Below are 16,863 nucleotides of genomic sequence, written 5' to 3'. Positions count from 1 at the left end.
AAACAAAGCGTCTACATGGAGAATTGGAGCACCATTTCCTCAGCTTAAAGTGGCCTCTAGCAAGAATTTTAGTGGTCTGGTGCATGATGTTGATTGGCACCTGATATAAGATCATCCACGTAGAAATCGCGACGAAGAATTCCTGCTCAAATGGGAAATACAGAAGGTGTATATAAATGCATCGCTTGTGTGGGAATTCCCTGACACTTGCACTTTACATACATTTTGTGATCCCGTATGTTTACGTAAATACACTGTAACAAAATGTTGCAGTTTGTACAGCGATATATTGTACATATTACATCTCTTTCCTTCTGAAAATTGGCGTAATATAATAGATTTATTTTATTATATCAATTTTGTATTGTCTTTTAATTTTTTTTTTTTGACATATTTACTTTTTTTATTAGACCAAAATAAATTTTTTTTGTATTTATGTTCTTATAAATGATTAATTATTCCCCTTCCCTCTCTTGTTTCACACACACGCACTCCGACGAGGTGTTGGTGAAGTGTTTAAAGACGGGAGCGTCGCATTGGCGCTCCCGGAAAAACGCAAACATTTTCGCGTTGAGCCAGCGTGGACGCGCCAATGGGAGACGGCCTGGACTGGCGTCGCGGCTTCGAGCACTTACACGCGGAAGACTATTCTCCGCTTTAATCTTTCGTCCTCTTTCTGTATGTGCAAATTATAATAAGGGTTGGCCGGCGGTGTTGTCAGGCGGAGCCGTGACAATGAAAGATTAGGAGTTACTTTTTATGCTTTATTACACCGAGCCAAGCGGAGCTGTAGCGTCGGAGACAAAATCAGAACTGAATATAAAATACAAGAATTCAAACTTAGGAGCTAGCATGAAAACGAAACACATTGTTGCGATCTCATATTCGTAGCGGCCACACAAATCTGCAGTGTCTGCCGGCTACGTATCGACATCCGGCATAATGCTTACGTTGCAGTATGCCGATGTTGTCGTATTTCATGCGCCCGTGGGAGCGACGCTTTGGTGAGAGGTGATGTTCAGCAGAGGGAATTTCGCTACCCCCGGTACTCTGTTCTGGATCCCGTTCTGGTTGACGTACAGGGTTCCGTTAATGACGGCACGTCGGGCGAAGGTAACAAGATGCGTACCATGCACCCAGATTTCAGAGCCGTTGTCCACTTGTACCTTGGCGGCCCTGTCGTTGATGATGACGATCCCCTCATCTACATAGGTGATGGGGTCCAGGCTGCTGGGTTGTATTTCGCAGTGCGCCTCGCCGCCTGCATGGAGTTCTTTCGCACAAGAGCTGCCTGATGATAGCTGGCAGAAGGTGGCGCTGGTTGATGCGGTGCAAGCTTTGACGGTGTGGATCTCGTTGTCGCATTCTGCGATAACGCCATCATCTAAACGTAGCATGGCTCCTTCGTGACTGACGGGGAAAATAGTAATTTTTTTACAGGCGAACTTAGTTACCGGAAATTTAATGATAAAGTTTAATGCGTTATTGGACTGCAGAACCTTTACGGACGATACGGACATTAGGTCCCCTATGGGGGTGTTGGTGGGCTCCTCTAGCCAAACTGAACTCAAATCTGCGTGATCAAGAAGATTTGGGCTAACAATGTTCATTTTTGCAAGTGTCACGGCCAACATTAAATTTTGAAGCTCCATCATGAGCATTCTATTTCTCGCGAGCAACGTTTCATACAAATGACCGGAGTTAATTTGCGACGCTTTTGCTGCTTTGAGGATTAAGTTGACGGTGGCAGTTAATTTATTAATTTGACTCTGGATTTTTGTATTGATTTCTATCTGCCTATTGTTCGCGTCTATCAATCGCGCCTCTACGACCCTACTGGTTTGCAAATCGCTGGCATCAGGTGTACCGGCTACAACCTTTAGTATGGAGCCCAGGAAGTCCAAGCTTCTGGCCACTCGATGGTGCGTGCCCAGCGCATCCAGCAAGTCCCGGAGGTGTGCTGAATCTACATTCAGCAAATTTCTCATGTGTGACTGCGAGAAGTGGCTAAGCAGACCGACCGTCTCCTCTACTACACGAGCGTACTCCGAAAGATTCGCGGAGTGCCTCACGTACGCGAAATTCTCCCACACCAAGATCTGGCCATCGACTATGGGAATGTATTTGGCGCGCGAATAATCGGTGATGTGAGCCGATGCCAATGATAGAGACACGAGAAGGATAAGATTGGTCCTGTGGGTGAAAGTTTAAATGGTTGATTTTTTTATTTTGTAGACAAGGGGAACCCAACACCAATAATAATAAAAATGCTTAAGAATATAATGTGCGCGGATGGCGCTATGCTTAGATCTATTAAAATTTACGCCAAGTGGCTAGAAAAAATTTAAAATTAAGCGAAACACTGACCTCGCTGCTGAGCGCGTCATTTTAAATTGTCCTTGTGGACCACCCTCCCCTCAATAAGGACCGTGGTCCCCATGTCCGCTTCTACAGCTCTTTCTTCGCACAACGGCGTGAGCTTGTTGCCGAGTCTTCGGTTGGATTTTACCAACACTTTCTCGCCAACATCGAATGTCCTATTCTGCCGCGAGGCGTTTTCTCTGGCCCTCAGCGCGGTCTGAGCCTTCTGGATCCTATTGCGGATCTCTAGCTGCGGCTCATCGGGGTGTGTTAGGACGATGTCAGCCGGTCTCCTGTCGATGACCGAGTGAATCGACTTATTATACTGGGTAGTGGCCAACATTATTATTTCGACCGTATCACTCAAGCCCTTGTCTATCTTTATGCATCTGGCTAGCTCCAGCAACGTGCTATGGAAACGCTCCACCTGCCCGTTGGAGGTGCTGTGCAGTGGTGGTGCGTTTGTAACGCTTACCCCAAAGTTGTTACACAGCATGGACACGATCGTGTGTGACTTCAACGACGGTTCGTTGTCGCAATAAATGGTCTTTGCCCTTGGGAAAAAGTTCATGAGCTGAAGCAGCGCCGGCTTCAGGGGTTCAATAGTTCTCGAGGCGATTGGTTGTACGACGGCAAATTTAGAAAACTTGTCGACGCAAGTGAGGAAAAACTTTTTGTCGGTAGAGAAAATGTGCAACATTTCCCCTGTGTGTGACGGTATTGGCGTTTCACCGAGTTCTTGTTTTCTCGGGTGCCTGTCATACTTTGCCCTTGCACTCATCTCATCTTGTATCATTGCGAGCATGTGCAAATCGCAATGGAAGGCGTTTACGGCCCTTGGGACGATTATGTCTGCCAGTTCGTCTAGTAAAGACCCCCTGCAGACGAAGTTAACCGTGTGGCGCCTTTTATTCCCGAATAAAATAAAGGTATTTTTAGACGGGAAACGTGCTTCTTCCAGTATTATCTGGTTCTGGAAGCAGTTCAATGGCTTGTCTGTTGACTCGATTGTGTGGGTGAGAGACACCTCACTGTGAATCGTTGCTGCGCAAGATTCGGGCTCTTCTTGTTCCAGCACATTAAGCTGTTGTCTGGACAAGGCGTCCGCTACCAGGTTCTTTTTACCGGGCTTGTAAAATAGACGAGCATTGAACTCGTCTATGCGGGCCTTCCACCTCTTAATTTTTGCGTTCGGGTTTGATTCCGACACAGAAAATGTTACCGGCTGATGGTCAGTGAAGATATTTATATCTTTCACTCCATACAAGTAATGCCGCAGTTTAGCCAGGGCCCAAACGATGGCCAATAACTCACGCTCGTTAGTCGCGTAGTTGGCCTCACTGTCTTTAAGAGTTCTTGAAATCATTGTTATAGGGCGGCCCTCTTGAGACAACACCGCACCTATACCATGGGCTGAAGCATCTGTCGTTAGATCAAATGGCTTCTTATAGTCCGGGTAGCTGAGCATGACATCTTCTGATGCCAATATATTGCGCAGCTTTTGGAACGCCTCTCGCTGGGACTCGGAGAAATGCACCTGAATGTTCCTCGATCTATGCCTACTAACTGTTCCATTTTCGCCCTTTAATATGTTTGAAATGGGCCTTGCTATAGCAGCGAAGTCTCTGATGAAGCACCTATAGTAGCTCGCGAGGCCCAGAAACGATCTGACTTCGAATACCGTCTGGCTCTGGAAATTCTTTTATGGCCTTTACCTTTTCTGGGTCCGTTGTTGCACCGTTACTGGTGACAATGAACCCGAGAAAGCTCACGCTTTTCTTAAAAAAACGCGATTTCTCGATCGATACTCTCATGTTAGCTTCTTCTAAGCTCTTTAACACCCACTCTACATGTTTGATGTGAGCCTCCTCGTCTTGCGAGAAGATGATCACATCGTCAACATAAACATAGCAAAATTTGCCTATTTGCTCCCGTAGGATGTCATCGATCGTTCTTTGGAAGATGCCGGCAGCGTTCCTGAGGCCGAATGGCAATCTCTTAAACTCATACTTTCCTCCGTTTACCGAGAAAGAAGTTTTTTCACGATCGCGCTCCGCTAGTACGACTTGATGGTATCCTGATTTAAGATCCAGTGTCGAAAAATAGCGTGCTTTGCCCAAATTGCCTAATATCATTGATATATTTGGCATGGGGTATTTATCGGGAATGGTGTGCTCGTTAAGCTTGCGAAAGTCTATCACCAAGCGCTTCTTGCGGTTTCCCGCATCATCGGTGCCCTTTTTATCAACTAGCCATATGGGGTTGTTGTAGGGGGATGCCGATTTCTGAATTATATCGTTTCTTAGAAGATCTTGGATCTCCTTATTAACGAAGTCAGCTACGCCCATGGGATATGGGTACAGCTTGGCATAGATGGGCTCTTCGCTCACCGTTCTGATGGTGGCAACCACCGAAGTATTATATGGCAGAGCCTCGTTTGGGTCTGCAAAGGCCTTTTTTCTGGCCTTTAAAAATTTCCGAAGGGTCTCCCGCACTGAAGCGGGTGCATCTGAGCAATCCACATCGGTGAAATTGACATCAGTGCATTTGTGGAAGGAGATTTTCTCAACTTCCGTACCCCATTTGAGCTGACCGGAGGCCAAACAGAGTGACGCCCCAGCCTGAGCTAACAAATCGAGACCGATTATCCCATCGAAGGTTGACAAGTATGGTAAAATGAAAAATGTTGCTTTCACGTTGAACAACGCAACAAAGCATTTTTGTGTGACGGTGGTTGAGCCATGGATGGAATGCAGAGTGAATTGCGATTTAACCGGACGGACGCCACGCAACCCCTTGTGTGGTCTGATGTAATTCTTGGACGTGCCGGTATCAATAAGGAAGCTCATATCCTGCCCTGCTACTCTTCGTCTAATGACGGGTAGCAGGGATTTTCCCCTAAAAAATTGAGGGCGTCAGAATCACTTTCGGCATCGTCCTCGATCTGCGCCATAGCGCCGTTGGCGGCTTCGGCGTACGAGGTCTGCCCCTGCCCAGCATCTTGGGTTACATGATTCACCCTTTGTTGCTTGCCCTTTCCGTTAGAGCGATCGGACATGGCCGACCGCCTGCTGACGCCAGCGGCGGCCTGGGTGGGCTGTCCAAATTTTGACAGCGAAGGGTCTACCTCCATTGGTTCTGGAGCACTGGCGCGAGTTTGCTGCTCGGCATTTCGCTGGCCGTATTGGCCTTGCTGCTTGTTCTGCCTACTAAAATGTGGGTTCTTTGACCCGCTTGCCTGTGTTTCTTGTTGGGGTGGCTTGACCCGCTGTTGGGTACTTGCCTTGTGTTTTTTTTCCTCAATACTTCTCGCGAAGTTGGCAGCGAACGCATATCTTTCATGGTTCGATTCCACCTCTTGCGCGAGCGCCAGAGCTGACGGCAAGTCCCTTGGCTTTGCTGAGAACAGCACATCTGTGAGACTACGCTTGAGTCCCGAAACAAACACACGTAGTGCATCTTCGCGGAACTTTTCGCAGAGGCCCTTTGCTAGGACCGGCTCGTATGACATGTTGACTTTATTAGTCAACAATGTAAGCTTTTTGCCGACCTCATCATAGTATTGCAGCAGAGACATGTTGTCTCAGCGTGGCCAGCTCTTGCTCAATTACGTGAACTGGACGTTTGTCGCTGTACGTGAAGTCGAGGCGACTTATAATCGCGTCGAAGTTAAGAACTGTGCCGAAAGAGGCTAGAACAACGTCCGCGGCCCCCCTGATTTTGTTTCTTATAATTATGACCGCCTGATAATGGCGTGAACTGCCGTCGTACGGCCTAAAAATACGATAGGCTGCGAGAGCCGCCTGTCTCCATGAAACATACGATTCATGTGCGCCTGCAAACTCGGGCAAGCATTTGACGGCATCTAATGGCTCGTCGCAGCGGATATCATTTCTTATCTCTATGGGTGCATAAGCTTGCACCTCTGGTGGCGTAATATGCGCTGCGGCCAGCTGCTGGGACATTGCGTTGACTTTGTCAAGCAAGATCTTATTTGCAGCGGCTTGCTCAGCTAAGGCAGCGGTGACGGCTGCCTGCATTACGAATTTCAACTGGTCTGGGTCCATGACGTTGTCTGTAGGACGAGGTGAGGGTGGGGGTGAGGGTGTGCGTCTTGGCACTGAACAGCGAATGCGATGGTCGTCGCAATCAGAGTCAGAATCACTACACTTTCGGCGAGTGTTTCTATAGAAAAGGAAGGGTGAAGTCATATGCTTCTAATGTAAACAACGAAAACTCGAACACAACGCTTGAGGACGGAGGCAACAAAGTTGCGAAATCCCACGGATCGTATTACGTTGAACGACCAAACAAAACGAACAAGATGAAGGCAGACGGAAAAAAAAATTTGTGCGCGCATGCATTTGATGCGCCGCTTTTAGTAATTATTCAACAAATGTTTATATATTTTTGCTGCCAATAGTTTTCCGTCAACCTAATCCTTTACTAGTTTCACGTATGTTAAAACTATTTATTATTTAATTTCATTTAAGAAAAGACACTTGCAAAAATGTTTTTATATGCTTATTTTTTGTTTCGCAGGTTTAAGTGCAGTTTTAAAAAAAAGGTGCCCACTTACATTTTTTTTGGTGTTGTGTTGTGTTCTAAACTGAAGTTGGTTTCTGTTTTTGTACACTGCTTGTCTCTGCCTCCCGCGCTGCCGTCTCCGCTGTCCAGATAGCTTGCGCGCTAATCTGGCGATAAGTCGCTGCCCGAAGAGCACCCGCGGCTTCGGTGTGACGTGAAATTAAGTTTGCGCTATAGCGCACCTCAGCCAACTGCACTCAAGAGGCGAGGTTAATGGCGTTGTAGCTGTGCTGCCTGTGTTGACGTAGGTCAGCAGCAGCCACTTGTTAAATAGTTATGTTGTAAACAACAGTGGTCACAAGCACTTGTTTTGTTGCTACAGCCCTGTTAATGTGGCTGAGTCTGATTAACTTGTAGTTAGGTTTTAGATTTTTAGAATTTATTTTAGTTTGTTTTGCACTTTTTTTGTGTTCGTGGGTAATGACTAACGCACTGTCAAATACCACTGGTTGGGCGCCAATTATAATAAGGGTTGGCCGGCGGTTAACGCGCGCGACTTTTACTAATCAGGTGTCAGGCGGAGCCGTGACAATGAAAGATTAGGAGTTACTTTTTATGCTTTATTACACCGAGCCAAGCGGAGCTGTAGCGTCGGAGACAAAATCAGAACTGAATATAAAATACAAGAATTCAAACTTAGGAGCTAGCATGAAAACGAAACACATTGTTGCGATCTCATATTCATGCGCCCGTGGGAACGACGTTTGCTTTAGTTAACTTGCACAACGAGATGCACTGCCACGTCAGCTGATCTCACAGTCAGCTGCTAAACCAGCTGCAAACGGCTCAGGCTACCGGTCTGGCAGAGCTGCATAGCCGAAGGCGTCCCCAACCACAGGTGGCGCTTCTCGGCAAATGCTTTGGCGATGTTGGTTTCGCCATTTACTTCGTTTGCGTACATATATCTTTTATTACAAAGCTTTATTATAATAAGGCATACACAATGCGCGCGTATCAAGTCGTATCCAGAGAATGACGCTTAAATGTACAGGGTTACCGTATCGCTTAAATCTAGTATTTTGTAGGTGACGCTACCAATATATCAGTGTCGCCACAGTACTCCCCTTCCAGTGAATCCAACACGATCCTTGGCTCGCAAATGTTACCTTACGCCGTTTTTCGTAAGTCCTTTGAGGAGTGGGGTTGGATTCCTCCGAGTCGAACTGCTTGTCGTCCTTGACTAGGAAAACAGGCTTGAGGCGGTCGACTGATACTGCTGAGTCCTTCCCGTCGATTCGTATGGTGAAAACTCGGTCGTTGTCGCGTTTGATGATTTCGTACGGTCCGGTGTAAGGAGGCTCCAGAGGTTGCTTTACTGCGTCTATGCGGAGAAATACATGGGTGCATTTGTCAATTCCCTTCAGTAGGAATATTTTTTCTTTAATATGGTGCGATGTGGGAGTTGGTCGAATTTTCTGCATGTGCTCTCGAAAACTGCTCAGGAATGTCGTAGGATTCACAGTTTCATCCATGTTGGCGAAGAATTCGTTTGGCAGTCGAATTGGTACTCCGTATAACATTTCAGCTGCAGAGGATTTTATGTCTTTTTTGAAGCAGGTACGAAGGCCAAGTAGCACAGTTGGTAATAGTTGAGGCCACGGCGTGCCACTGCTGCACATCAAGGACGATTTGAAGGATCTGTGCCACCTCTCTATAAGTCCGTTTGAGTGCGGATGGTAGGCCGTAGTGTGAATATGCTTGCTTCCGATCAGGTTGGCTAGTTGTTTGAAAACTGCAGATTCAAACTGCGCGCCTTGATCAGTGGTGATTGTTTTGGGTGATCCAAAACGGGATATCCAGTGTGTCCAGAACGCCATGGCTATCGTATCGGCCGTGATATTAGTGAGTGGTACTGCTTCTGGCCATCGTGAGAAACGGTCAATCATTGTAAGACAATAGCGATAGTTTTGTTGTAAAGGCATAACAACTATATCCAGTTGGACGTGGTCGAATCTTCCATTTGGCACAGCGATCTTCTCCGGCTGAAGGTAATTGTGCTTGTGAATTTTGGAGCGCTAGCATGGGAGACAAAATCTACACCATTTTAGGACATCTTTGTTCATCGAAGGCCAGACAAACTTCTGTCTGATTTGACGGGCAGTTGCTCGTCCGCTGGGATGCGAAAGATTGTGGATATATGAGAAAGCCTGTTTGCGAAGAGATTGCGGTACAATTGGACGGAGATTTGGTGTGGATACGTCACAGTATATTGCATTTTCTCCACCGAAACAAACTTTCTTCAGCTTTAAGGAAGTAGTTCCTTGCAAGATGCGTGTCAACTCAAAATCTAAGGCTTGCTCCTCCCCGAGTTGCGCCGCGGTGATCGCTGTGGGCATCGTGATAGTGCTAAGCCTCGAAAAAGCGTCTGCGACTATATTTTCCTTTATGTGAAGGATGGTCGTCGAAAATTGCGAAATATAATTTAAATGCCGCAGCTGTCGAGGTGATGCTTTTTCAGGGCGCTGTTGGAATGCGTAAACCATTGGCTTGTGATCAGTCTTTATCACAAAAATGCGTGCATCGACGAGGTTTCTGAAATATTTGATTGCCTCGTATATGGCAAGTAGCTCTCGGTCGTACGTGGAATAATTTCTCTCAGTGTCGGTGAGCTTCTTGGAGAAAAATCCTAGAGGTTGCCAGTCATGACTAGTGCGTTGTTCCAGAACTGCTCCGATGCGTCACAAACCAGCTGTAGTTCAGATTTCGGGGCAGGAAATGATAAGAGCGCTGCGTCTGCTATGCTCTGCTTGCAACTCTCGAAGGCTGACATGAGTTCTGTAGTCCAGATGATTTGTCGTTGGTCGTTCTTCTTTACATTTCTTAGCAGCGCGGACAGCGGTGCCTGAGTGTGCGAAGATCGAGGTAGGCATCTGCGATAGTAGTTTATAACGCCTAAGAAACGGCCTAGTTGGCTGATAGTTTCAGGACGAGCATAATTGAGGATGGCATCGATGCGACTGGACGATGGTTTGATGCCGTGTTCGTTAATCGTGTAGCTGAGAAAATTAACTTGCGTTTGCGCTAGTTGACATTTGCTCAGATTGATGCTTAGCCCGTGTTTCTGCAGGACTGATAACACTGCTCGAAGATGTTCTTCGTGTTCGGCGATCGATTTCGAAGTTATAAGTATATCGTCTATGTAGCAATATACGAAGTCCATGCCGCGAAAAATATTGTCCATAAAACGCTGGAACGTCTGTGTCGCATTTTTTAACCCGAAAGGCATGTACTGGAATTCTATGAGTCCAAAAGGGGTGCATACGGCCGTCTTCTGGATGTCTTCTTCCGCCATGGGAATTTGGTAGTACGCCTTTACCAAATCAAGCGTTGAGAAGACTTTCCCACCATGTAGCTGTTCGGTGAAGTCGTGAATGTGTGCAATCGGATAGCGATCTGGTATCGTAATCGAGTTGAGCTTACGATAATCGCCGCATGCCCTCCAGCCACCGTCTTTTTTGGTGACCATGTGGAGTGGGCTGGACCAAGGACTTTTGGAGGGACGACATATGCCTTGCTCAATCAGAAAGTTGATTTCCTTTTTCGCAGTTGCAAGTTTATCTCCAGATAAGCGTCGTGGTCGGTCAGAAACGGTGGTCCCATATGTTTCGATATGGTGTTGTACATCATGTTGCTTTGTATGCTTCGATGACGGTTTAGTGACTTCCACAAACTCTTGCAGAAGGTTTCGAAATTTAGAAATTCCCTGCACAGTGGAAACGGATGTTTGATTCGCCTGTGCTAGGCGCGCGGTTGTTGACAGTCCTGTGACCGAGTCAATAAGGCATCTGTTTTTGAGATCAATAAGAAGCTGGAATTCGGCTAAAAAGTCTGCTCCAATTATAGGTGTGTCTACGTCCGCAATGATGAATGGCCAGGTGAAGTTGCGTCTGAGATCCAAGTCCAGATTAGTTATGTATCTACCATAGGTGTGAATGATGGTCTGGATTGCTGCGTATAGCGTCAGATCGGCTTGGGTGGTTTTCTGTTTAACCAGCGTGCGAGGTACAACTGAAACCACAGATCCAGAATCGATGAGGTATCTGATGACGTGCAAGCGCTGCTCCCGTGGAACAGCTAACTGAACTGGTGGATCGCTGCTGCTGTCCTGGCTGCCGCTGACCAGCGCGTCAGGCGGCAGCTCCTCTAGTTTAACGACGTGGAGCGTGCGCAGGGTGGTCGGCATTTATTTGCGTTGTCACCAAAGCGCTTGTGGTAAAAAAAAAGATTTTCCTGTGCTCCTGAAGTCTGTTGACCGGAATTGTCCGCTGGTCTGGCGCCACGAGATGAACTGCGTGATCGGTTGCGTGATTGGATGCGCTTGACATCCTTTTTCAATGCCGTGACATCTTGCATGAGCGAGCGTAAATTGTCAGAAAGTTCTTTCAATGGATCTGCAGGGGCAACTGCGCAGATAGCCGGATTTGCTGGAGGAACAGCAGTTGAAGATGTGCCGATGGCAAACGAGGCGTTCGTGCTAACGGCTTCGAGCATTTTGTCTGCAATCTTCGCAAGCTTGTCCAAGTCCGACTCATCCCATACGGTGAGCAGCGGACGAATGGAGGCTGGCATCTCAGCCAGGAATAGGGTGTGAATGATGTTTTCGCTGCCAGGATCCGGGGCCAAGCGTCGCATTTTTGCCAAAATTTCCGAAGGCTTTAATCCGGTGGCACCTCCTCCTTGAAGTAGTCGTCGCAGTTTTGACTCGGGCGATTCAGTGAACTTCTGCAGCAAGCGAGTTTTGATTGCTGCGTACTTGTTGTCTGCCGGTGGAGGAGTGACCAAATCCTCCACAGCCAAAACCACATCTTCTTCCAAATGCAGTGTCACCAAGTCGAACTTGTCAGTGTCGTCGACAATGTGGTGCAAACGGAATGATCGCTCCACTTGAGCAAACCACAGGTGCGGGTTGTTGTGTGTGAATTTTGGCAAATGCACGGTATCACGTGTGTGCGTGCGCGGCGTCTCATCTCTGTTCGCAGGAACGTTTGTCCGAAGTGCCTCGAGCTGTTGTTGGAGTTCTCGAATTTGAGCGGAGAAATCTGGGTTCGGGTCCGGCATCCACCGCCATGCCGGACCCGAACCCAGATTCTCTTGATCGCTTTCGTCGTCGAAATTTAGGCGACTTGGTTGTAAATTTCGCAAATTATAACGGCTGTTGCGCATTGACTTGGGTCAACGTATGTGTGTGAGTGTGCGTGCACTTGAATTTCACAAAAGTACGAACAATTGTTTTCAGATTCTCGCACAATTTGCGCTAGTCGGGGTCACCACTTTGGCGATGTTGGTTTCGCCATTTACTTCGTTTGCGTACATATATCTTTTATTACAAAGCTTTATTATAATAAGGCACACACAATGCGCGCGTATCAAGTCGTATCCAGAGAATGACGCTTAAATGTACAGGGTTACCGTATCGCTTAAATCTAGTATTTTGTAGGTGACGCTACCAATATATCAGTGTCGCCACAATGCTACCCGTAAGAAGCTAACTGCTACGTAACTCCACAAACGATCTTGTCGCTGGACGTAGCAACTTTCTTGGGCTGCTGACGAGAATCCTTGTCAGCAACTCATGGAATCCCTGTGAAAATAGCACCAACAAGCTAGTAATAATAGGTGTCAAAGGTCAAGAAGCGGAGAGTCAATAATTTTGAAATCGCAATTGACTCTGGGATCTGGTGAGCAAAATACTAATTCTATATGTGCGAGTGAACTTTGGGTCGAAATGTTGTTGCCCGTTGTTAAGGATGATAGGGTCATAATCGAAAAAAAAATTGTCGCAGTATTCAGTTTTTTTTTCCAGCTGTTGATGTTCTGTAAACAACGCCGGACTGTTATAGGCTGTCTAGGAACAATCCACCGTAGTATCCATGTTTTTAATCGATTTGTGTATCAAGATAGCAGGACCGCCATCCAGACTGTGCGAAGTTGTGTGACGGATTTGGAAGTTTACTGAAATAGGTATTTTTATACCCGTTACTCGTAGAGTAAAAGGGTATACTAGATTCGTTGAAAAGTATGTAACAGGCAGAAGGAAGTGTTTCCGACCATATAAAGTATATATATTCTTGATCAGGATTAGTAGCCGAGTCGATCTGGCCATGTCCGTCTGTCCGTCCGTCTGTCCGTATGAACGTCGAGATCTCAGAACTACAAAAGCTAGAAAGTTGAGATTAAGCATTCAGATTTCAGGGACATAGACGCAGCGCAAGTTTGTCGATTCATGTTGCCACGCCCACTCTAACGCCCACAAACCGCCCAAAACTGCCACGTCTACACTTTTGAAAAAGGTTTTGATATTTTTTCATTTTTGTATTAGTCTTGTAAATTTCTATCGATTTGCCAAAAAACTTTTTGCCACGCCCACTCTAACGCCCACAAAACCGCCAAAAACTGTATGGGCTAAAGACTCTCCTTCGCACTTCGAATAGCTGAGTAACGGGTATCAGATAGTCGGGGAACTCGACTATAGCGTCCTCTCTTGTTTTGATGTGCGTTTCTTTGAATTAAATTATTTTGGAGTTGAATTGTTTTTTCAAATAGGTTATTTGTTGTAGGAATAGCCGTTCATGCTATATTTAAGTAGTTTAACTGTCATATCCTCTTGGTGTCATTTTGGATTTGTATCTATAGAAGCAATAGCTTTATGTTTTATTTTCTTTTCAGATGATATAAACCTAAATAAAGCTGAAATAAAGCCAAATTGTCAAAATTGAATAAAGGAAATCGTCCAATGTGTACCTAATGAGGGATTTGTGCTTCAGAGTGCTTCTTCGTGTGCTTCGGAAGCTCAAATGAGAGACGGTAGAGTATAAAAATCCATGCTGGTGTCTCCTGTTGTAAATTGATCAGGTTGATCCGGTGTTGTAAGATTTTAGTAGGAGTTGATTGCTTGGACTTAATTTTGGGTTATGAATACAGGGAAATTTCTTTCAAGAGCGTTGTGTTCTGTGTTGGGGAGCTTTTCATTACAATTAATGCAGTTAGTTTTATTCGTGCAAGATTCTCCTTCAGCATGTGCTGCAAGGCAACAGCTTTTGAAAGTGGATGTGCTTTGGCAGTGCTTTGATTTGTCATACAACAACTTCGTACTTACACTTTTTCATATCCTTTGAAGTTATGTTCTGGATTTAAATGTAATTTTTATTAGACCTGTTTAAAATTTTTAATTATTCATAGATCTCTTTGACCTTTATCCTATGGAAGTTCCCTTTCGGAGCGTTGCAGTGATCTTTCCAAACGACCGAAGCTACAACAACACAATTTCAAAACAATTTTCATTTTTTTATTTTAATTTTTATTATAGTCTTGAAAATTTTAATCGATTTGTCAAAAAGTTTTATTATATATCTTGCTAATTTCAATCGATATCCAAACCAACATTTTAAATTTCTCATTGCTGCTATGCATTCTACATGGATTATTTAAAGCTGACGAAATAGAATGCCTAATTAAACAGATTGTAGATAAGAACCCGCGGAAGAACATGATCGGTGGCTTGCGCTCTCGAACGAGAACTGAATTTCAGCTAAATATATTTTTGAGAATCATATAATACGCTTTTTTTGGCCACTTTCACTTTAACATCCATCTTTCACTAGCGGTTTTAAAAATAAAGGACTATCAAAATCTTCTTACTCAGCTACAGGAAGTGCAATGTAAAAATTTCAGCTTATTTGCTAAGAGGGGCCAAAATGTAGGCGTGTCAGTTTTGGGAGGATTTTGGACATTAGAGTGGGCGTCTGAAAAAAGTTGTACCTTTTTATTCTACGCGTTACGGGTAACATACTAAAAATATTAGAAATCGTCCTTACCCGTCCGTAGTATAAACAAGAGAGCATGCTATAGTCGAGTTCCCCGACTATCTGATACCCGTTACTCAGCTTGTGGAAGTGCGAAGGAGAGTCTTCAGCACTGACAGTTTTTGGCGGTTTGTGGGCGCAAGAGTGGGCGTGGCAAAAAGTTTTTTTGGCAAATCGTTAGAAATTTACAAGACTAATACAAAAATGGAAAAATATCAAAACATTTTTCATAAGTGTGGGCGTGGCAGTTTTGGGCGGTTTGTGGGCGTTAGAGAGGGCGTGGCAAAAAGTTGTTTGACAAATCGATAGAAATGTACAAGACTAATACAAAAATGAAAAAATATCAAAACCTTTTTCAAAAGTGTGGGCGTGGCAGTTTTTGGCGGTTTGTGGGCGTTAGAGAGGGCGTGGCAAAAAGTTGTTTGGCAAATCGATAGAAATGTACAAGACTAATACAAAAATGAAAAAATATCAAAACCTTTTTCAAAAGTGTGGGCGTGGCAGTTTTTGGCGGTTTGTGGGCGTTAGAGTGGGCGTGGCAACATGAATCGACAAACTTGCGCTGCGTTTATGTCCCTGGAGTCTGTATTCTTAATCTCAACTTTCTACCTTTTGTAGTTCCTGAGATCTCGACGTTCATACGGACAGACAGACGGACGGACAGACGGACATGGCCAGATCGACTCGGCTACTGATCCTGATCAAGAATATATGTACTTTATATGGTCGGAAACGCTTCCTTCTGCCTGTTACATACTTTTCAACGAATCTAGTATACCCTTTTACTCTACGAGTAACGGGTATAATGATATGCATATTGCATATTTTAAGTAATTTTTTAAACATTTTTTGTGATATGAAACTCCAGCGTTTTTTTTGGAATCATGATATTTTGGTTCGTATTCAACGGAAAATTACATTGAAATGTATATTTGGTATTACATTTAATTAACAGTCTTTAAATTCTAAAACAATATTTGATTTTGCTAGAAGTTACCTGAAATCCTTGTTGTGATGTTACTTGATACTTCTCCCATTTAGCCATTACATCGCTTACTTTCTCCTCCGATGAAAGACTTCTTTCCGAGTTTCCTATAACTTCATAAATGGAATATCCCTTTGCATTATCTTGTAATCCGATCTTTTTCATTATTATTTTTAATACGTCATTTGCTGTGGAGCTTGGTTGAAACTCGATTGAATAATATTGCCCATCCATAAAATAAAATTTGGCGTAGCATGGTCTGCGATTTGTAGTACATAAAATTTCCTCTCGGCTTGGCGTCCACTGTCGACGCCTTGTCCCTTGGGTTCTGAAAAAACACTATCAAATAAAAAATTACTTTAGTTTTATTAATTTTATTTAAGAAATTATCTATTTTATATTCTATTTTATATGTTTTTTCTTGGCTCGTGGGGTTCTCTCGGTCCAATCGAAATAGGGGTGCTGCCTTGTATCGACCGGCTCGATTCGCGAGAAGACTATATTAGACTATAGTAGGAGCCGACAATAAGGTCATTTTGTTCTATTGTGAGAAGGATATTTATACCCGTTACTCGTAGTGTAAAAGGGTATACTAGATTCGTTGTTATACCCGTTACTCGTAGAGTAAAAGGGTATACTAGATTCGTTGAAAAGTATGTAACAGGCAGAAGGAAGTGTTTCCGACCATATAAAGTATATATATTCTTGATCAGGATCAATAGCCGAGTCGATCTGGCCATGTCCGTCTGTCCGTCCGTCTGTCCGTCTGTCTGTCCGTCTGTCTGTCCGTCCGTATGAACGTCGAGATCTCAGGAACTATAGAAGCTAGAAAGTTGAGAGTAAGCATACAGCCTCCAGAGACATAGACGCAGCGCAAGTTTGTCGATTCATGTTGCCACGCCCACTCTAACGCCCACAAACCGCCCAAAACTGCCACGTCCACACTTTTGACAAATGTTTCGATATTTTTTCATTTTTGTATTAGTCTTGTAAATATCTAACGATTTTCCAAAAATCTTTTTGCCACGCCCTCTCTAACGCCCACAAACCGCCCAAAGCTGCCACGCCCACACTTTTGAAAAATGTTTTGATATTTTTTCATTTTTGTATTAGTCTAGTAAATTTCTT

General features: G+C 44.7%; 1 protein-coding gene across 5 annotated transcripts in view; it reads right to left on the bottom strand.

Moving 5' to 3' along the window:
* Nucleotides 1-16,863, bottom strand: part of LOC122620870 (unconventional myosin-VIIa) — a 1,106,244-nt gene that overhangs the window by 184,268 nt on the left and 905,113 nt on the right. For all 5 annotated transcript variants that reach the window (XM_043798541.1, XM_043798540.1, XM_043798542.1 and 2 more), the window contains one exon: nt 15,748-16,074. In XM_043798541.1, the coding sequence (XP_043654476.1) occupies nt 15,748-16,074 (327 nt within the window). The remainder of the gene's footprint in view (nt 1-15,747; nt 16,075-16,863) is intronic.

The sequence above is a fragment of the Drosophila teissieri genome, chromosome 3R (assembly GCF_016746235.2).
Source record: "Drosophila teissieri strain GT53w chromosome 3R, Prin_Dtei_1.1, whole genome shotgun sequence".
In the NCBI taxonomy this organism is placed as follows: domain Eukaryota; kingdom Metazoa; phylum Arthropoda; class Insecta; order Diptera; family Drosophilidae; genus Drosophila; species Drosophila teissieri.
Note: the sequence above shows the minus strand (reverse complement) of the source record. Positions and strands in the feature narration are given on the sequence as shown.